The 23,183-nt window shown below is 31.4% G+C and overlaps 1 protein-coding gene across 1 annotated transcript; it reads left to right on the top strand.

Annotated features, from left to right (window-relative positions):
• Nucleotides 1–4,342: 4,342 nt before the first annotated feature.
• Nucleotides 4,343–5,577, top strand: LOC131629089 (vascular-related unknown protein 1-like). Its single transcript, XM_058899891.1, has 3 exons — nucleotides 4,343–4,779; nucleotides 4,901–4,966; nucleotides 5,058–5,577. Exons 1-3 carry the CDS (start codon nucleotides 4,471–4,473, stop codon nucleotides 5,205–5,207), a joined length of 525 nt encoding a protein of 174 aa, XP_058755874.1. The 5' UTR covers nucleotides 4,343–4,470; the 3' UTR covers nucleotides 5,208–5,577.
• Nucleotides 5,578–23,183: the final 17,606 nt, after the last annotated feature.

Here is a 23,183-nt window from a genome sequence, read left to right as displayed (position 1 = left end):
ATTTAGATTGGAGGATGAGAACTTCTCTTTCTGGTTTTCCAATTGTTTAGGGTAGGGAAAATAGTAGAACATGTTCAATATGTGGATATTCATGATCTGGAAAGGCGAGTGAATAATCTTTACTTGGATGAGAATTGAAACTTCAATTTATTATATACTAATATTCCTCAGGTTGTTTTTAACCACCTGAAAGCGCCCCATTTGTTTGAGTTTTCTAATGCACGATCGATTAAATTGGAAAGACAATTTAGATGGTATCTATACTGCTCGGGATGGGTATAACTGGCTCATGAGACTTGGATTTTTTTAGAATACAACAGACACTAACTCTTGCTTTTGATATATTCCTGCTTTTGAAAATGTGAAATACTTCCTCTAGACGACTTTACATAAGTCCCTTCCTACAAAATCGATGTTGTGTCATTGTGGTATGCTCCATACGAATATCTGTCCTATATGCAATCAGGACGATGGAATAACTATACACTGTCCAAGACAGTGTGAATTTGCTATCCGCTTTTAGAAATCTATTGGTTTCTTGGACCCACTATTCTTCCAAGAGGATAGTTTACATGATTGGATTAAATACGATATCAATGGTGGCTCTTTCTTTTACATTTCTTGATAGTGGTTGTGGCACGCTAGGAACAAACCATGTCTTGCGAATGAAGTTGTATCTTTCTATACTTTGAAACTCATCACAACGAATTATGCTAATCTTCTAGATAATATTTTCTCAAGCATAGTTTGTCTCATCCAACGAGAATGATAACGTGAAATGCACAGAAAGATAGTAATATGATTTTGAATGTTGATTGCAGTAGCCTTGGTAATCATGGCATCTCGGGTTTTGGTGGATTGATTCGAAATGCTGATGGTGCTTGGGTTTACGATTTTGCGGGTAATATTGATTATTCCAACATTCTTCATGACGAGCTGATGGAATAATATCATGGTTTGCGTATGGCATGGAAACTTGGCATTAAAGACATGTTGCATTATTTTGACTCTAGCTCTGCTATCAAGCTTATCTCAGAGTTTGTTAATGTTTGACAACACTATGTTGCGATTTTTCACAATATTAAAGAGCTTCGCCCTAAGGAATAACAAGTTCTAATATTTCATACTCTTAAGGAGGAAAATGTGTCTGCTGACTATCTAACAAAACATGGGGTTAGTAATGATGCAACATACCGGTCTTTTGTGGAACCTCTTGTTAAAGTCACCATTCTTCTGCTAGCTGATATTAGTGGAATTCTATCTTTTAGATAAATTCATGCTTTTTTATTTTCTTTTTCCGACTTGTACCAAAAAAAATATATTTTTTTCTAAAAACTATATCAAAGAATAAATTGCTCATTGTTAATTCTCCGAAAATGATTCTTGAAAATCAAATTCTTAGAAGTGAAGTAAATATTTTATTTCAGAGGTCCAATTCAACCAAAACACTCTATTAGTTGGTGAACATGTAACTTTTGAGACCTAAGCGTTACACGAAAATAGGACAAGTGCATCAGTCTTCTGTATCTCGTGCTGGAGCAACTGATGATGATTTTAACTGTCGTTTTTATGTAAGTGTGATTTTGGACCACACTCATGTTTGCGAATTTCACTTTTTTCTTTGATTAACTTGAACATTAAAATGCTAACTTTACAAATATTTTTTTGTCATCAGAATCATCCACATTTGTATCAAAAGTCTTTTTACAGTAATCATCTTCGTTCTACGGTACCATAATTTGTTGTTCTTATACGGAATAAAACATACCATAATAATCAATACAAACTCTATAAAAAAGATAGTAACATTCTAGAAACAAAAGTCACCAAATAAATCTATTAATGTGAATCTAACCTATAAAATTTACACCATCGTGATTCTAAGTTCTGAATTTCGACCTCACTAGACATTGGCATCAATTTTTCTCATGATGAGGCCTATTTTTATTCAACTAGTACAATTATTTATACTTTGTTCCTCACTCTCATTAAATGCATTTGGTTGAAAGGTATGTTTTAATACACCAAATGGTATCAAATTCCTATATGAAATCTCTTCCCAAGCACAAAGGTCAACCCTATTCTCTCTTTATATACTAATTTTTCCCCTTGCACGTTCTATACTTGACTTGTCTCAATTTTAGCCTAGTTTTTGTGTTGTAGGCTTGCAACAACAAAGAGTTAATTTAAATTCCTCATTATATATTCCTGCCCCACCCCAAAGATTCTATAATACGGGTCCCCTTTTGCTCCATGTTTTACTCAATAATTAGTATGTAGGACCCAAAATTGATATGCTCTATATTTCTCATCACAAAATTTAAATGATATTTATGAGATTCATAGATAAATAAAAATAAACGTTTTCTTCTTGAAATAGAAGAATTAACAAGTAAAAAAAATACAAACTAATATATTGATAGGTTTCATTAGTAAAAAAAATAAAGGCTTAGGGGCCGTTTGTTTTGCCTTTTTTTAAAAATGATTTTTATAATGTTACTAAATTTTGTGAAAAAATTTTTTAGAAAGAAATTTTTTATAAAAGCTTCAAATAAAAATTTTGTTTGAATAGTTATTCTTAAAATGTGATTTTAGGTATTTCATCTATTTGTGGAAAAAAAATTTGGATATCAAAATTTTAAAAAATCACTTAATTTTGAAGCTATTTCAAATAGATTTTCATAAAAATCATTTTTGAAATACAACTTTTTGAAAAAATTATGATTTTGACTATGTTTTGGTCTTCAATATGTATGTTTATGTTATAAGATGTCAAAATTAATATTTCATTTTAGAAAAAACGAATATAAAAAAATTTGTAACATTTTCAAAAATGGTTTTAGAAAATCTATTTTCAAAAATACAAAAAAAAAATCTATTTTTTTAAAGCTGAAACAAATTGGCCCTTAATTACCATACTTTAAACTTAATCGGTTTTAATTTTTATTTATTCTTTTACACTAAAACTAGTAATACGTCTATTTTCAAGATGACGTATCACTTCTAAAAAAGAATAAATTATTATATGAAAATAAAAAATATGGTTAAGTCTAGGGTGAGGGCTCAATTAAGTCCCTCACCGGTGAAACCCTTAAAAATAACCATAAGATTAAATGAATGCTTGAGATTTAATAAAATAAATTTGAGAACATGTAAAATTAATTATAGGGGATTTTGTTTCCACAGTGTAAAAAATTTTTTACCGTGTCAAAAATATTTACTTTTGTACGAATTGTGTTTCGTACCTATCCAAAACATCTCTCCACCTCTCCATGTTTCTCAGTAAGGTGTCAATTTTTTTCCTTTATTTTTTCCGGCAGCGGTAGAAGCAAAGCAGATTATCTCCGTCACTTAAGGAGTCAATGTGATAGTGCTCTTCAAACATGGTTGCAGAAAATACAACGCAGTTTGAAGTCACGTTTGATTTATGCTCTCGAACGGTATCCAAAAGATCCTCAAGAGACCCACTTTCCACAAATTCAAAACCAATTGAAGGAAACTGCCTCATAAGCAACATGGACATAATCTGCTTTGCTTCTACCGCTGCCGGAAAAAATAAAGGAAAAAAATTGAGACCTTACTGAGAAACATGGAGAGGTGGAGAGATGTTTTGGATAGGTAGGAAACACAATTCGTACAAAAGTAAATATTTTTGACACGGTAAAAAAAAAATTTTTACACTGTGGAAACAAAATCCCCTATAATTAATTTTACATGTTCTCAAATTTATTTTATTAAATCTCAAGCATTCATTTAATCTTATAGTTATTTTTAAGGGTTTCACCGGTGAGGGACTTAATTGAGCCCTCACCCTAGACTTAACCAAAAAATATAAGTTAAAAAAAGTTTCGTGCAAAAGAAAAAAAGAATTAAAACATATTTAAAATTTTTAAATTATACGGCATTAAAAAAACATGGCCAAACTATTAATTTATGGTGTAAAATTTTGAAGACGAGATCAAAATTATTTATCTGAATATAAAATAAGAAAAATAATTTTATAAATGTGATAAAATACTGTGAATATAATAAAATAGAAGGACTCAAACTCTAATGTAACCAGAAATAAATTAATCTTATTAAATTTTCATCTGTGTCTATTTTTCTATAAATTGAGTTTTGTTAATCTTTTATAAAAAAAAATTCTTGACTCAAGGATCGTGTTGTTGAGTAGTACCAGTCACAAGCATTAATGTAGTTAGTAACAGTTAGATTGTGACAGAACAATCTAAATTAAAAAAAAAATACCATAATTAAATTTCAATAAAGATGACTCCTTTAACAAAAACAAATAAATATATACAAACATTATCCCACGACACAAGATAAATAATTGCACTGTCTTTTATTAATGCCATGATTATGATTTTTGGGTTTATAAATTCCCCCAACCTCTGACAAAACATTCCAATTATTCTTCTCTTCTTCTTATGCTATAAAAACTATAAACCATTCTCTGAAAAATCTTCAATGGAAAAAACAATATCAGGCAGTGGCAATGGAAACACAAATTACCAACCTGAGGAGAGTGGTTGGACTTCTTACTTTGAAGATTTCTCTAAACACATTGAACCAAGTTATTGTTCTTCGAGTTTAGGTGGTTCTTCTTTGGTCTCAGATGCTGCTTCTTGTGCTGCATGGAAATTTTCTCATAAAAATCATGTTAGAAACTCATCAAATCTCTCTAAGAAACTTTCTATGAAGAAAACAAGAACTAAACAGATTTCACAAGATGATCCTTTAGAGGATACCGCTAGCTCCCCAGTCAATAGTCCAAGGGTACGTAAATATGTCATCCTTTCGAGACTGTTTATTTTTTAGATTCATTAAATAATTAATGTATTTGGACTATATAGAGATCAGACATAATTTTTTTCTTAACAATACTCGTTAAATGCAGGTAAGTGACATGAATCCGAAAGAAATGATGTCAAGGAAGATTGATGATCAACTTGATGTTTCCAGGGTAATCAACTATGTTTCATATAATTGATGTTTTTTTTTTCTTTATAAGAAATAATTTTGGTTTTCGGATTTTGATGATGATGATTTTATAGGGTAAGGGATTTAAATCAGAACATTATCCAAAGGTGGAAACAAATGATTGTGACATAAATTTCAATGGAAAAAATGTTGATTGTACTGGTTTGGAGAAAAAGGGACTATGCTTGGTTCCTATGTCCATGTTGGTTAATTATTATGGATGAATTATTAGTTCTTTGTCTAGAATCTTATTTCCACATGGAGGTCATTGTATTTGATAATCTCGATTGTTAGATCAAGATTAGACGGTTTATATTACAAGATGATTTCGATGGTGTGATGAAGATTGGACGGTTGAAATTCGGAGTTTCCACCTTAATATTGAAGTCGTTGCATAATATATATGACCTCTAATATCTTAGATTTCTCCATTGAAGTGAATTTGGGTTCAAGTACTCATGTTAAATTTGTATATATATAAAGAGCATGATACTGAAATAATTGTACCATATCTATCATTCTTCACATGCTCATAACTTGGAGCTGAGAATTAATGTTTCATCAATTAATTATTGAATATAGTCTTATTTAGAATTCTCTCTATTTTTAATAATTTATTTTTTGATATCGTTAATAAATAAAAAAATTTGGAAGATAATTGATAATTTTTTTTACATAACAATAATTAAGTTTTATTAATTTATGAAATTATTAAATTAAATTATAATTTGGAATGTTTTAAATTTTTGTCAATTTTTCTCTCTCCATTTTAAATGAAGGTTATTTGTTGGAAAAACAGGATCACAAAGGATAAGCTGACTAGATAATGTTAGGAAAATATGTGGTTGGCATTACTATAAACTTGAAATTAATAAACTAAATGCTGGTCACAACAAAAATAATGGAAAAGGGTGAGGAAGAGCACTAGTTCAGTTTTTATACTGTTATTGGTAATGGGGAGAAAAAGTTTTTATGGTATTGAAGAGACGTGAAACTAGGTAGATTCATACCTTTATTTTTAAAGAAAAGGCCAAAAGCCAAAGTATATATAGAAAGGTGGAAGGAACATACATAAATGAGATAGGGGACCAAAACCAAAATCCTTTTTAGTGTTTAAATTTAAAGCAAGTGTTGTGTTGCTTGTTGTGCAAGTAATTTAGTTTAATGGTATCATGTACATAGTTCAACCAAAGAAATTTTATAAGATTAAGGTCTAGAATAGTAAGTTTGTCCTCACAAAACATTTCCTTGTGTGTGTGATTTAATCTATTGGAATAACACTCTAATTGATTTGTGTGTGTGAAATCAAGAAGTTCATAAATTTAATGAGATAAACACAGATTTTTCGTCTTGTCCTTAAATACCAAAGTATCCAAGACATATTTGAGAAAGTTTGTACTATAAGCATGAATTCAGATTCGATCCAGATGCTTTTTCAATCCTTCTCCTTAGCTATCTCAATAGTTATCATAGCCCTTATCAATTCTACATATACGACATTACACCTGCGTTGTGTATGTGAGAGAAAAAATTGCTAGTGTAAGTACGACAAGAGTCCCTAAAGATTCCACCACAAGCACCAAATGTTGGAGTACCAATTGTAATAACATATGTGTTGCATTTTAGCAAATGAACCTTCAGAGGATACCAAATGATTTCAATAGATTCATTTGTGTCAAGGGGGTTGATTTTTATGTCAAAAGCTTTTATGATAGAGAAGTCATAAATGGAAGAATTAAAGACCGTCTTTGAGTTGTTTCCTAAAAGAGTCACATTAGATGAGATATGTTTGATGTAACCAATTTAAATTGATATTCCTAAACGTAGATTGATTTCGAGTATACCAAATTCTATTATCGTTTAATGAGTCTCCTTCACGATTGTACATCTTTGAGTCAAGTTTGAATTGATTTGTTTGAGATTTCATAAATTAATAGTTATATTTGAGCTTGATCATGATGCTTTTAGTCAAGTGCATGAGTCACTGGAGTAAGAATCATGTGTGTTATTGATTCTAGTTAGGTGGAAAGAAAAATCTCAAAGTATTTGAAAAATTGAGATTTTATGTGTTTGATTTAATCAAGCACGCATCCTAACTTGAATCAAAATGAACAGAGGCAAACCAAATTTCTTTAAGCACATTGGTTTGACTAAGAATTTACACTTGATTCAAATCAGGCAACTATGGGTTAGCTCTGGTTGATTTTATCCGAATCAGACTTTACACCTGATTTGATTCAGACGATTTTTCCACATTTTTTGACTATGTTTAAATTGATTTGAATCAAATTTTACACTTGATTCGAATCACGGGGTCTCTGATTCGAATAAGAATTTATACTTGATTCAAATCAAATGAGAAATGAGTCAAAATTCTTTTTTTCTTATTTCACTTCACTTGCTCATTTAACTAAAATCATGAAATTTTCTTGATTCGAATCTAACAAACTTTTTCTATCCATTTTTATGCTTAATCTTAAGCACATATAAAATTATTTTGTCATCATTTTTTCACGTGTGGAATTCATAATCAGCATTGTGATTTTTTTTAAACCAACACCCTCTCATTTTTGAAAAAGTTCGAAACCCTTACAATGAAATTCTTTCATCTTCAACCTCTAGTTTGATTTTAGATCTTGATAATGAGAGATTTATAATTGATTGAGGTATATGCCATCTTGAAATTAATCGTTCATGAAGACTTAGTTGAGATTTTCAGGTAGCTTGAGAGATTGAGGTTGTTGTCATTGGTGCTGACAAATTTCAGTGAAAAGAAGGAGGTTATTCTCTCCATATTTCCTTGGTAGTGACTGTGTATACGGACAAGGTAGAGTTCTTCTCAAATATTCAGACACTTCATTGCTCAACGGATAGGTAGGATCAGATTGTTGATACTGGAAGATTCAAGAAGCGTAAATTGAGTAAAAGATTACACAAAAGAGTTGGACATTTTGTTAAGTGCCAAAATGTAGTTATTTTGTGTTTGTAAATAGTGGCACTTATCGATACTTTTTGTTAATACCGTTCGAATAATACCCCGTTTTGTGTATAAATACGTATACTTTATGAATAGATTTATTTTCATATACTTTTATACTTTTTGATAGTTTTCTATTCATTTTGTAGGTATTGAGGCGTATTTGGAGCATGAGCAATTACGTGGCGAAGACACGGCTTCAAACGCGCGATTTTGAGCGGCGGAACCAACTCGTCAACGAATAAAGCTCAAAACAAAAGAATAATACATCACCAATTTGGCTGATATGTTGTCATTGTTAGATAGGAAATTGAATAAGCTTTCCAACGCTTCGAACTGGGCGCAAATCGGAGTTACGGTTCTCAAGTTACGCCATTTTTACGAAAAGCTGTTTTTTTCAACTCAGCGAGTTGGGCGCGATGCGCGCTTCTGCGCGCGACGCGCGCTGTACCAGATCCAGAATTGTATAAATAGGCGGAAATCAGATATTTTAGGGGATGGTTGGATATTTTAGAGCTCCAATCCATCCAATAGCATTTTTTGAGTGGAAAGATGCTAGAAAACACATTGTGGTTTCATTTGTGGGTTTTGTATATATATACTTTGATCTCATGTATATTTGTCGCCCATGGCGTTGTATAAAGTTGCTTTACAATATAAACTTGTTGTTTTTCCTGATTTTTTACATCTTGATGTTTGGGTTATGTTTGGTGGGTTGTTTTGCATCTTGATGTTAGGGGTTTGTGTTTTTGTAGAGATAGACCTCACAAATCTTGATTAGGAGAGATAATCATTAGCTTCTTGATTGTAGAGATAGATGAAGAGTTAATGTTCACTTTGTGTTGGTTCGTAATGCTACCGGGTTGTTCGATCGGTGGAGACATCGTCGATCGAGCAATATTTTAATTTAACACGGTAAGCTACAGTATGTTTGATTGGTGGAGAAATCGTCAACTAAGCATACGATAGAACTCGTGAAGGTGTTTGGATACGAATGCCGACAACGGGCAACACGTGAATGGTTTAAGGAGTATAGTAGACTGAGTGCAACTGGTCGATAAGTTTAAGTTTGTGAAGAGTAGATTATATGCAATACTTGATAGTTTCTTCTATTTGAAGAATGTATTCTTTTTGTGTTGATATTTACTTTTCCATTTCATATTTAAATTCATTCAAAACCAAACTCATAACTAAGAATCCGTCGAACGGCAGTTCAGTAGCACTAATCTCTGTGGACACGATAAATTCCCGGATAAATATTTCCAAAACTTTTGTTGCTTGCCGCTTTACCGCTCCAACACATTTAAGCTGTACAAAAGTCAAGATCCAGATAGGAAACTTATTTTTCCCAGCATTATTGTGGATTAGTGATTGTATGAACTTTTACAATATTTGTTAAAATAAAAAGGAATAAAGCATGTTTTAGTGGGAAACTACTGAAGAGTGTAGTAGGCAAAGCGAGGACGAACACTGAAGCACTATAAATTCCGGTGACCTCTCTCTCTCTCTCTCTCTCTCTCTCTTACATTTAATTTTCATAGGATATTGTATGCTTAGGTTTTCAATTCTTACAGTAGTTTATCGTTTATTAAATTGGTAACTATGTATTACGTAAGATTAGGTTTTGTTCAAATTGGTGCCTAATCGAGCTTTAATGGTGATTAAATTTTGAGAAACTGTTATGGTTAGAATTAATTGAAATTGAATCGTTGTATAAACACACCTCGTGAAATTTACAACTGAATCAATTGATTACTTTTGTGTATCATCATAAAACTATCTTTGGTATTTTTATAATGATTAAGTATTAACGTGATCAAGTTTCAATAAAAGTATAATTCTCATATTTTCGTTTTAAACCTTCCACACTCATTTTTTCAAAAACCTATGATATTCTAGTTTTGAAAAATCGATCGTGATTTTTTAAAGGAATTTTCTTGTCTATTCACCTCCCCTCTAGACTGTTTTTCTACCCCATATTATCACCCAACACCATGGAATATCCAAATGTTGTGGTTGAAGGTTCTACCAAAGGTTCCTCCAATGCGTATAGTCAGTTGAAGCAAAGATGTCAATCATACAAAACTTAGAGTTATGGTTTTTGATGAGGAAATAAACCTGTCAATCATTATTTTGTAGTTCAAGCCAAGATCTTCAAGTTAATTATATCAAAACATTTCTTAGGCAAATGATTATGATTCACCCAAGGCTTAACTAGTAGCTCAAAGTCAAGTTTGTTACTAATGATGAGTCTTTTGATGTCAGTTTTGTAGGAGGGTTAGAAAGCCCTCTAAGGTTCCAAAAAAGATAATTTCTTTTGAAGTGTTGAAGCTACCCAGATTGGGCCTGGTTATATATTTGTCTTTGAGCTTATTCTCTTGTTTTTATTTTGATTTTTCGGAGGTAACTAGTTAAACTCTCCATCTAATGGAACCACATATTTATTTTTCAAATCAGAGGTGTCCTCAACTTCCAAGTCTTCCATGTTGACCCATTAGTGTTTAAGGAACTCCTTAGCCTTAATGTCTACAACAACATTTGCAGTAACTACAAACTGAGTTCATTCTCAATTTATGTCTCAAGGACCACCTCAACAGTTGACCCCTTATGAGGGACACCACAAATCAAGTTAGTGTTCAAGTAAAAACCATCAACCACGATCTTAGAAAGTGCTTCAGTTTGAATAGGTATCTTGACAACTCTATTATAATTTCCTGCAAAGATTTGTATGTCATTTGATTTTTCAATCACTTTTGTGTCAGGCTCCGGGACCACGCTTTTTTCTTTTTTCTCAATCCACACATACATTTTAGGTGGCACATTCTTATTTTTATGACCCTGTTTTTCACCAACTTAATCTGAGGATTTTTCTTGTTACATTGAACCACATCAAGACCAATGCAGTTACAAAAGCTGCAAAAGTCAGTTAAATTTTCATATTCAAGTTCCATGAAGAAAGAAAATTCTACTCTTTCAATAAGAACTTTATATCTAATCAACATAGTAAGGTCAAAATCAATAAGCACTCTCACAACGTGTCCAAATATCAAAAAGGATTTAGGTATCTAATATTCTTGAGCCAAACCATAAATTCTAACCCAAACTTGTGTCGATGTTTTCTTAAGGATTAAAGGAATAAAATGTGTAATTCAAGGAAATAATTTCAATAAATTAGGCCATAAATTCTAAGAGTTAACTGACCTAACTCTTATAACATCTTCTAAAGAGGAGAAAGAGAACTCAAAGTAGCCATTCCCTAACGAAGTAATACCCTATTATCTAATAGATTTCCAAAGTTCTAAAAGCCCGAGACACAAGAAAGCGACCGTTAAAGAAGTATAACCCTTTGTCTAAATGACCCAATCATGAAGATTGTGTTTACAAGTTTTGAGACCAAGCTCACATTCATCCTCATAATGGAGGTAACAATCATGTCACCTTTTATACACGATTTTGGAAGTTAGCTCAAGGGAATATCAAAAATATTGTTCAGTGTTTGTGCAAAAGTTTTGTTAGTTTTTTCTATTGTAGGTGACTTTTCTGGAATGGTTTTAATTGACTCATTAGCACCTAGACAAATCCATGGAGCGAAGGCGCTAGTCATTGGAGAAAGATGATAGAAGAAGCTTAAAAATAGAGAGATTTAGGTCGACGAAACACTTCAATATCACCATAAACAATGTATCATCACTTCAATCACATTTCAATAGATATGACTCTTTTTTGATTTAAGTGAACTCATCCTTAAATTGTTATTTGGTAGTAAAACAAAATATTTATAAAAAAAAAAATCTTAAAAAAAATAAATTGGAAGACCAATTTTTCTCCTTTTTTTAATAGAGAAAAAAATCACTATGTAAATAAGATTTCTCTTTGTTGATTTTAGATTTATCTTATCGAAATAGGATAAAACTTTCTTACTATTATTTATCTTTAATGTATTTTTTTTTTGTTTTTTTAAAACTTTTTTTAAGAGTTTGAATACTTTTTTATTTATTTAATACTCAGTTTTATTCTTCATGCAAATTTTATTCGATAATTGCCAAGTGTTTTAGCGGGACAAACTTTGTTTGTCATTTAGTGATTACTTTAGGTTTTGGCATATTCTCCCTAGTATCTACAATTTCTCTTTTTTATTTATAAATTTTTAAAAAGGTATAGCTACCTTTGTTTTACAAAAGTTGGGTGTAAATGCTTAATCTTTATTTTAATCTATTTTATTTTTTTCAATATTTTATCATCAGTATCCAATTCACTTAACAATATATAATTTAATATGAATACTAGTTTTCATATTAAGTAGTTTTAGTCTCATCCCAATTATAATCGTAATTATAGAATACTTAAACTTTATTTCACTTAAAAAACTACTTTAAAGTAAATATTATTTAAAAGACATTTTCATAAAAGAAAAAAAATTAAGTGACTCATATTTAAATTAAAAATTCCATATAAAATATCAACAAACCTTATAAATCAATAAGTTTTATAAAAAAATACTTTAATTTGTAAGACCATGTTCTGATTGGTGGTAGAGGATTAAATGATGCAAATCAATTTTTAAAAACTACTACCTCCATTCCTTTTTATAAGAGAAAATCCATTTTTTAGGTTCATTCAATAACTAATGTTGGAAATTATAAAATAATAATTACCATAGTGTGTTCTAATGTGACAAAAAATGGGAATAGATTTTTGGTTGTTACATAAATTTGTTTTTTGAATTCAAATTTACAACATTTCATGAAAGGGTGCCTTGTGTCATTATAGATGAATCATTGCAATATATGGTGAAAAGGTGTTGTTTCATCAAGAGTTGCAAACTTATGAAACAACACATGCATGGCCTATAAATACACATTTATGAATCCAAAATGAAATACACAAAAAATCATTATCCTCTGATATATTTTCCAGACAGCTTCCTTGCATTCGAGTTTCTTCACCGGTCTTGTGCAGACTCGAGTAAGGCTGAATTATCCTGGGTATTCAGGCCGTTGCAACTCTAAGACAATCGAGAGTGTGCTTGAAATACTTTTAAGGAAAGTGATTTCGTTCACGATTCTAGCCTCGTTCCATTTGGTTTAAATTGATTTAATAACAATCTTAAAAGTAGTTCAAAGAATGGCAATCGAAGTTTTTGTTTAAAGTATAAAATGGAAGAATGAAAAGAGGAGAAAAACAAATCCAAATCAAGAATACAAGAAGAATCGGTGTTATAAATCCGGGTACGTTTTAATTTTTCTCAAAAAAAAATTAAAGATAAAAATAGAGATAAAAATACTCTAATTTCCAGTTGTTTTGTTTTCAAATGAATAAGATACCGGAACATTAAAATTTAAATTATATATCTTGATGAACATGTTAAAGTGCTATAGTATGTTAATATATAAATTACCGTTCCGAGATATCATAAGGCAATATTACAAGTTTGTTTTTAAATTTACTATAAATCATTGCCTTGTTTATCATAAACAGAAGCATTGGTTCAACTGCACTATTATGTGTCCGTTTGCGATTGTGGCACCTTTGAAAACATAAAATTAAAGGCAATATACATTTACTGTATTAGAGTTATATCTATGCATATACATACACAGTATAACAATAAGTAAGAATGTGGCTTCGTACTGTGTTAAAAGATATTAAATTATTTTAAAAAGGCTTTAACCTATACATAAAAGCAACATAACTTAGTTCTATATTATCTAATTATGATTCCTATTTTGATATCATAATAATATATATAAAATGTATATATATCTTATGTTTATAGAATTTCTATTGCACATATATATGATTATGTATATATAAATGATCAAATTTATTGAAGCTTATAATTTTAAATTATACAATTGAATTATGATCTATATGTTATGTGAATTGTTTGTGTTTGATGAAACTTATTATTATAAGACATATAAAGATCATCCGAAAATGGATCATGTCTTATATAACAATTGAATTCTGAATTGTGGAATTTTGAGAACCTTATCACGGAGGATATGGAATTTGAGATTCCCACAAGTTAAGAACACTGTGAGGAAGGTTCTCCACTAATCGTTGAAATACAATCAAAAGTTTGTCAATGTTTTTAAAATTAAAAAAAAAAAACTCGAACTTAAAATAAGCAGAAAGTCTGAAAGGCTAAGGATCTAGGACCAAACAAAATTGATTGTCGACATATTTCTTTTATCAAGTAGAAGAAAATAGTGAGAATTTTGTTCGTAAGATTCCTATTATTCTTCGAGTGGAAGATGATCCTAAAGAGTTACAATGAAGATGTAATTTCAAGGGACTTCTCTTGGAATGATGTTATCCAAGATGAAATAGATTCAATAATGTCAAGCCATACTTGGAACTTGTCAATCTACCTAAAGGATAAAAATCCATTGGATGAAAATGGATGTTGAGAAGGAAGTATCATAGTGATGATACACTAGACACCTACAATGATAGATTGGCCAAGAGTTTTATACAAAAGGAATGTGTTGATTATTTAAACACATATGCACCACCAACAAGGATGGCGATAATTAAAAGTATCGCTTACATTAGTTTCTTGGCATGATCTTATTGATCAAGTAACTGTCAAACGACATTCCTAAATAGAAATCTCAATGAGGAGATTTATATGGAGCAATCAGAATGTTATGTACTTCCCACTGATGAACAAAAAGGGTGTACAAGCTTGTTAAATCCTTGTATAGATTAAAACAAGTACCGAAACAATGACATTAAAAGTTTGACTTTGTCATTGTAAGATTCTCCGATTAAAGAGGAAACACACAAATTAAAAGGGACACACACAAGTAAGGGGCGAAATTTCAATTTTATCAAAACAAGAATTCAAAGAGTTTGTCATCATCAAAAATGGGGAGATTGTGAAGAATATATATCTTATATTTAGTTTTGATGAAGACAAAGATTATCAAAGAAGTAAAGGATCAAAAGTGTCATGCACATCAATGATGAAGTTGATCAAGAAGTTTTAGCATAGAAATTCAAGTGAAGAACTTGAGAGAAGTGAACATAACTAAGGTACTCATTGCAATTTATATTATACTATTTTAAATTGCTCATGATTTCATCTCTCACTTCATCTAAAAACCTTCTTGCATTATCATGCATGATTATCTCAAACTTGTACTTCATCTAATTCTTGTGACAAGTGTTTGTAAAGAGAGTCATGTGAGAATATTGTGATATTCCTTTGTCTCTCTATACGGATTACATGTTGATAATTATCAAAGAGATGAATGGAATCTTAGAAACGAAGAGGTTTCTAACTTCCACAACCAAGATGAAAATCTTGAAATAGTGGACACTCTTTTCGATCAAAGTAAAGCGAAAGAGCGGGAGTTTAAAACATAGTCAAACACACTATATTGAGAAAAACTTCCACATTCAAGATGAAAGATCTTGGATTAATTGACACTCTTTTGGGGATCAAAGTAATGCGAAAATAGTGGGGGTTATGAACTTTGTCAAATACACTTTGTTGAGAAAGTCCTTGGTAAGTTCAAATTGTCACGTTTCAAAAAGTGAATATTCAATTTGATCTTAGTGTCAAAATGATGATGTAAGAGTTATGGCTATATTAGAATACACAAGTGAAATTGGTTTTCTAAATGCAATGTACTATATGCAATATAGCAGTTGCAAATAGTAAATGAGTAGATTTACTAGAAATCCAAATAGTGAGCATTCGAAGGACATCACAAGGATTTTGATTATCTTTTAAAACCAAATATTGACCTCCATTATGGTAGGTTTCCTGCCATAGTAGAAGGATATACCAATATGAGTTGGATATCGAGTGTTGAAGATCATAAATTTATAACTGAGTTGATATTTACACTAGTTGGAGGTGAGATTTCTTGGAAGAGCAAGAAGCAAACATGAATCACTCTCTTGACCATGGAGCCATGGTGTGTGGATCTCGCTTCCACTGGTCAAAGAAGTTAAATGGTTGAGGGACCTTCTGTCAGAAGTTCCATTGGTTAAGCACAGTGTTTCAAAGGTGTTAACACAATGTGTTAGTCAAGCCAATTTAACAAGAGAATTCAGATAAGTGTAAAATGGAAAGTCTAGGCACTGAGGCCTTAGACATTTGTGAGAAAATTGATTAAAGATGTAATCATTTACTCGCATATATACGATCGATCTATAATTTGGGAAATTTATTTACTAAGCCACTGGCCAGAGACTTAGTAAAAACAACTTCGAGAGGTATGAGGTTGAAACTCCTTGAGTAAGAGTTCCGACAGCGGCGGCAACCCAATCTTACGTTAACAGAACATTAACCTCAAGATTTTCAATGGGTAACAACAAGTCGTTGATTTGGATAATTGTCGAACATTTCGTGATAATGTTGACCTTAAAACGAGGGTTGAGTTTTTTTTTAAAACTCTTAATGAAGTTCAATACCAAGGGTACGTGTCTCGTGGAAAAGGACACAGTATGAACTTCACCTATGTGAATTTCGAGATGGTGCCGTCTCAAAGTGAGAGTTGGAGTTTCTCTCATGGAAAATTCATGAAACAGGATAGCACATGGCCATAAATAAGTGCTAAGCGAGTTATGCAGAGGAAGAACCTTTAAAGAGTGTGTGTAAGGCAACACCGGTCTGATCATATGGATTCATGGTTTAAAAGCTTTGCTACCTAATATTCCGATTAAGCTTTGTGTTGTCCTCACTAAGGTTAAGTTTTAAATCGAAAGATACCTAACTGTATTAACACTCTTTATATCTCATTTCTGGAATTATTAATTTTGTCATTATTAGAACAAGTGGGGGATTGTTGGAAATTATAAAATAATAATTACCATAGTGTGTTCTAATGTGACAAAAAATGGGAATAGATTTTTGGTTGTTACATAAATTTGTTTTTTGAATTCAAATTTACAACATTTCATGAAAGGGTGCCTTGTGTCATTATAGATGAATCATTGCAATATATGGTGAAAAGGTGTTGTTTCATCCAGAGTTGCAAACTTATGAAACAACACATGCATGGCCTATAAATACACATTTATGAATCCAAAATGAAATACACAAAAAATCATTATCCTCTGATATATTTTCCAGACAGCTTCCTTGCATTCGAGTTTCTTCACCGGTCTTGTGCAGACTCGAGTAAGGCTGAATTATCCTGGGTATTCAGGCCGTTGCAACTCTAAGACAATCGAGAGCGTGCTTGAAATACTTTTAAGGAAAGTGATTTCGTTCACGATTCTAGCCTCGTTCCATTTGGTTTAAATTGATTTAATAACAACTAATGTATTTAGTCTATTTATAGACTAGATACATTAATTATTCAATGAACCTAAAAAGTGAATTGTCTCTTATAAAAAGGAACGGTGGTAGTAGTATTTAGCTAAAAAAATTGACAAAAAGAAAAAAAATTAATTAGATAATTCTTTTTGACATATTCAAGTGACTTAAAGAAAACACATTTGATATTTTTCTTTTGTTAGAGACTATTTCGTCTTCTAATATTATAGTCAGCAATTAATGCGTCACACAATCAGCCGTTAGAGTGACTATTTACTCAATTATAATATATGATGTATTTTAAATTAGATAAAAATATTAATCAAACACTTTATGTTGTTAAACTAAATTATTAATATCTCATGATCGAAGCAAATTTTGTAATGCTTTGAATGAATATTTCTAGGAAAATTATATGTATTTTTTCTTTATAGCGTTGAAAAATAAAGATTCGTGGGTAGCAGCATTATATTTGTGCGTCACATGTAAAATATACATTTTGACTAATCTCTGAATAATATGTTTATTATAGTTAATTGTGAAATGAAACATATTGTATTAGATCGTGTGTATCCGAAAATTTCTTTTGCATTATTAGGTCTTGTAAAATGTGTTGAGAGATAGGAGACATATACAGAAGCCGTAACAATTTACACATTGAAAAATTATAATGCAATGCAGTTATATATCCTCTAAATATGGAGTTTCTTGATAAAGAAGAATGATTAAATATAGGGGCGCATCTAGACATTATATATTAATAAACATGAAATAAATTATGAAAATTAAGTTATATTAAAAATAATGAATAATATTGTTTAACGTAATATATTTATAATATAAATTTTCTACCCTCCATTTCTTAAAAATGAGTTAAATTAATATCATTGTCAAATGTTTCAAGAATATCTCTTTTTATAAAAGTCACAAGAGAGTCATTTAACCACTGATCATTCATTTTGTTACATAGTTGACTCTTCCCAAACTTTATATTTGAAAAAACACGTCTAACGCTTGCAATTGCTACCGACAAAGACTAAAGCCAACTTTAAAGGCTTATAAATCATATCAAATGTGTTGAGCTCATGTAATTGCAAATCTAAAACACTAAGCAAATAATCACTTTATAATGATGCAAATTAGAAACACTAAAAGTTGTAGCGTGTCGTTTAGGTTTCTTCCCTTGCACATACGGTGCATTCATATCAAGCACATCAATATCATGCTTATTGCAAATTTTCATAACCTTATATATAAATTCTTCCCATCCATCATTCCTTATTTTTAGTAATTCTTATTTGATAGCATTGATAAGCGAAGAAACATTCAAAAGACCATGATCATGATTTTGTAGCATTACACTCAAATTATTTGTAAATCCTTAAAAATCTCAACCATCATATATAACATGAAGAAAAAATCAAAGAGTTGAAGCACATCTAACAAAAGTATAGTTTCACCATTTTTTTTCAAATGATGTATCCTTCTCACAGACAACACCATTGTTCCGTTACAGAACTAGAAATGGTTAGAGATTCGGTGGTTACGATAGACAACAGTGGATCTGAGCTTCTAAAGTAGTGGAGAAGAGGACTGGCCTTCAACGTTAGCACGCTAGCACTAAATTCAGTATGGGAAAGAGAAGAGTTAGTAAAATTTGAATTTGAAATTGTTTACTTGAAACTGACGCGCATTCTCTTTATATAATGGAGTGGTTATAACAACTCGTTATTTGCTAGGTGTTTGATCCAGCGAACCTGTTGGACGTAAATTCAATTTGAATAACATGTTTTCTTCCATAGGATAGTTTTCTTGTGTTGCGAATATTCTAGACAAATTGTAACTCTCTATAAGTGATTGACCGATGACCATTACGGTCGATCAGGAATATATATATATATATATATATATATATATATATATATATATATATATATATATATATATATATATATATATATATATATATATATATATATATATATATTAAGGAAAGAATTAGGTGCAACTAAAGCCACATTATGCCTCAATGTGGATCAGTCCATGGTCAAATATAAAAGAAACACAATGTCCTATATTTACTTGCATCACACGCTAGAACTGCACTTAAGTTTAAAATACCGTTACAATTGATTTTCTAATTTGTAAGAAGTTTGTTTATGATCCTATGGAAGAGAGTATATCCTGATAAAAATGTAATTGTTCATAATTAATGAATGCATATTTCATTGCAAGCTTCTTTTCTTTTTGAACTGAGATGATTTTTATTAGGTATTAGAGGGAAACACCCCGTGATCTCATCATCTTAAGGGAGTTATGTAAGGCCCATTAAAGAAAACGGGTGGAACGATCTTGAAATGCCCTATACAAATCCATGTCAATTATTAGTTCATCTCTCAAATATGTGGCAGATGAGGTATCATTAAAAGGGTCAGTTTGGCCAAACCTGGATGAAAAAAAAAGAGAGGAGGAAACCACTCCTCCAATATAGGAGAAATAATTATCCCCTCCTATTCCCACGTATTCGTTGGGGGAGTTGAGAGAAGAATATTTCCTTTCAATGATCATACCCATAGTTTCATTTACAAATATCCCTAACCTTTACAATTGAGATATCACTCACTAATTTCATAGAGAGAAAACATATACAAACTTTCTTGCTCTTAGATACGTAAGAAGGTTTGTTATCCAATTGTATTTTCCAAATGTATAATTGGCGCCTACCATTGGAACTTAGTAAAAATAACCTAGGCCACACTTGCATTCAATTTTCACTCGCCTCAATCATCTTCCTCACCATGGTGACACGATGAGGTACCATAACAGCAAGGAGCACTGGTAGTGGCGACTACAACACCTAAACAAAGACGGGTGCTTCTATGGAAGAGTTACGTCATTCCAACCAAAATTTGTAGTAGAATGTCTTGACTCTTCAAGAGCGACTTCATGAAGACATTGAGGTTAAAGAAGAGGATTGGATCCCCAACCTTTCTCTGACGAGATTTGGAGTATTGTGGTACTAAAAAACTTCATACCACTAATTTTCTAGGTTGGAAACCAACGCATATCTATTTCACATAGGAAATAATGTTAGATATACTGAAATCATCTAGGATCTTAGAATCTAAACCAGCTACACACCACTTGACCCTTCCACCAAATTACAATAAGATTCTAGCAAGCATTTTGAAGACGTATATTCCTATAAAATGCTTTAACTTATGAAAGGCCGATGAATGATAACTACACACACAAAAAATATAAAAAAGAAGGATTAAATGATCAAATAGAAGATAAACATAATATAGCACATTTACTTGCATCGCACATGCTGAAGTGGTAAAGCGGCAAGCAACAAAAGTTTTGGAAGTATTTATCTGGGAAATTATCGTCTCCACAGGGACTAGTGCATTGAACTGCCGTTCGACAGTTTCCAAAGTTATGAGTTTGGATTGAATTGGTAAAGTATAAAAACAGAAAAGTAAATATCAACACAAAAAGAATTCATTTTTCAGAAAGAAGAGACATATTAGACATTGCATATAATCTACATCTCACAAACTTAAACTTATCGACCAGTTACAATCAACCTACAATACTCGTCAGTATCATCCAGTATTGCTCACACCCTAAGTCATTTCTAACCTAAAGTAGAGAGAACTACTATATCATCTCGACGAAGATCTCTCAGCACATCTCAACAACACAGCAGACATCCATATCAATCGTATCATGAGTTCAAAGTAAATATATATACAAAACCCAACAACAGAGAAATACATAGAGGGAAAATAGATAAACCAAACTTCTCCCAGTTTGTCAGTGCCGATTGAAGAGAAATTCACCCCGAATCCACAAGATGTAAGACCCTAATGTTGTTATCTAAGCTATTCCTAAAGAAAAATGAGGTTGATGGAGTTGAGAGAACAAAAACCCTATCCCAAAACCATAACCCTAACAAATGAAATGAAATAGAAATATATACAAAGTTATGTCCCGATGCGTTCGCCCAGTGAGCTAATTGCTCCGCCCGGCGAACAGCTTTATTCTGGCCACACAGCTTGCGCCACATCAACAAGTGGGAAAAAATATCTTCTTTCGCCCGACGACTCCTTATTCTTCCGCCCGACGAACAAGAGGTGAGCCAAGGCAGAAACATGATCATTTATTTTCCATGCTCGCCCAGCGAACGAATTGCTTCGTCAGGCAACTCACACCAGAAGCAGCAGGCTCGCCCGGCGAACCACACCAGTCTGCACTTCTTTATTTCTTCAATTGGCTTCTCCTTTATTGATCCAAAATTGCATCCTTGAAGCTTTATTACTCAAGGCTCCATACATGCTCAAATACCTACAAAATGAATGAAAAACTATTAGTCGATACATAAATGAATCAAAAACTTGATTAAATACAAAGTCTACATATTTATGTAACATACACTAAAACTCGTCTAAATTGAAGGAAAAGAGAAGATAAGTTCTGCAAAACTATACACAAAAATAACTATATTTTGGCACTTATTAGCACACTACATGTAAGAACAAGATTTGGTTATGCATATGCCCTTAGATTTTGATGGTAACATTACATGATATCTTAGAGAACAAATTAGTACTCTAACGTTTTATGTCTAGTGTGTAGCTTGTGCTAACAGGTTCTAACTTGAAGAAAAGGCATGTGACATCATTAGGTTCTAAACAAAGCACACTTCGACTCTGAAGTTTTAAAAGATCAAGTGCTGAAGACTCTAAAGATAAGGTTATGTTTAAACAAGTTCCGAAGACTCTGAAGATTAGAAGACGAAAGATCAAATTTGGATTCACGTGAAGAAATAACAATTGGTATATACTCTTCCTAGGGTAGGTCTAGGTCAGTAATATTGTACAATATTGTCTACCACTCACTCACTAACCGTTGGAACTATACAGTTGAAATTACGTATTTCAATTATACCCTTCAACATACTTCTCTTCTTGTGCTATAAAGACTTAGAAGAAGAATTCAAATGACGTTGTGACAACAACACACCGACTTCAAAGATAACAAAACTAATGTTGAAAAGCTTCTAAAATCACTCTGATAATTTATTTATATAGTTTTGTAATCAAGTGAACTGTTGTTCGTTAACTTGCTGCAAGTGAGCTTTTATTCAATACTTGCTTAACACTTTTGTGTTATTTGATTGTATTTCAAACTTGTGTAATCTGCTTTCAAGAAGCAACTATGTAAACACAAAACCATTGTATTCAACGAGTGATGTTGATAGTTTCTTGATAGACTAGGGCTTTAATAAGAATTCTTAAGAAGACATTGACAATTAGTCTTTGTGGTTTGCAACAAGTGACAGTTAGTCGTTGTTGTGGTTTGCAATATTGACAGGTAGTATTTATTGTGGTTCTATAATCAGTTTGGTTATAATGGATTAAGTCCTTGTTGATAAGGTGATATCACCTTGGCGGGTGGACCGGAGTAACTTCGTTAACAATAAACCAGGATAAAAATAATTGTGTTATTTATTTTTGTTCTTGTTTTCTTGTGTTTTTGATTTGGTAAGAAATTGCTTTTAATCCTTTAATTCTTGTGTTCTTGTTCACGCACCTTCACTACAGTGTACTGCACCTTAGTTCAAAATACCGTTATATTTGATTTCCTATTTTGCTGAGTTACTTTATGATTCTACTCAATAGGTATACATTATCTAGCGATATACCGCCTCTTAAATTTGTATATTTATATTGATAACACTTTAATTCTTCATAATCAATTAATGCAACTTTCAAGAAGTTTGTTTTATCTTTTTCTTCAATTCTTCAATATATTAATTAATATATTTTTATATTAAGGATAAACTTATAAAACAATTGTATTGTAAAAAAAAATAATATGACAACAATATTTTTTAATTGTTTGTGATTTAATCAAAGGGGCTTTGAGTTTAAAATGGAT

Source organism: Vicia villosa, unplaced genomic scaffold, assembly GCF_029867415.1.
Source record: "Vicia villosa cultivar HV-30 ecotype Madison, WI unplaced genomic scaffold, Vvil1.0 ctg.000506F_1_1, whole genome shotgun sequence".
Classification (NCBI taxonomy): Eukaryota; Viridiplantae; Streptophyta; class Magnoliopsida; order Fabales; family Fabaceae; genus Vicia; species Vicia villosa.
The sequence above is the reverse complement of the archived record's forward strand: the minus strand, read 5'-3'. Positions and strand labels throughout refer to the sequence as shown.

Excerpts from the sequence above, each read along its gene's own strand:
- LOC131629089 (XM_058899891.1), top strand. The coding sequence starts at position 4,471 with ATGGAAAAAACAATATCAGGCAGTGGCAATGGAAACACAAATTACCAA. Across the intron at positions 4,780-4,900 it reads CCCCAGTCAATAGTCCAAGG|GTAAGTGACATGAATCCGAA; the intron begins GTACGTAAATAT and ends CGTTAAATGCAG. Across the intron at positions 4,967-5,057 it reads ATCAACTTGATGTTTCCAGG|GGTAAGGGATTTAAATCAGA; the intron begins GTAATCAACTAT and ends ATGATTTTATAG.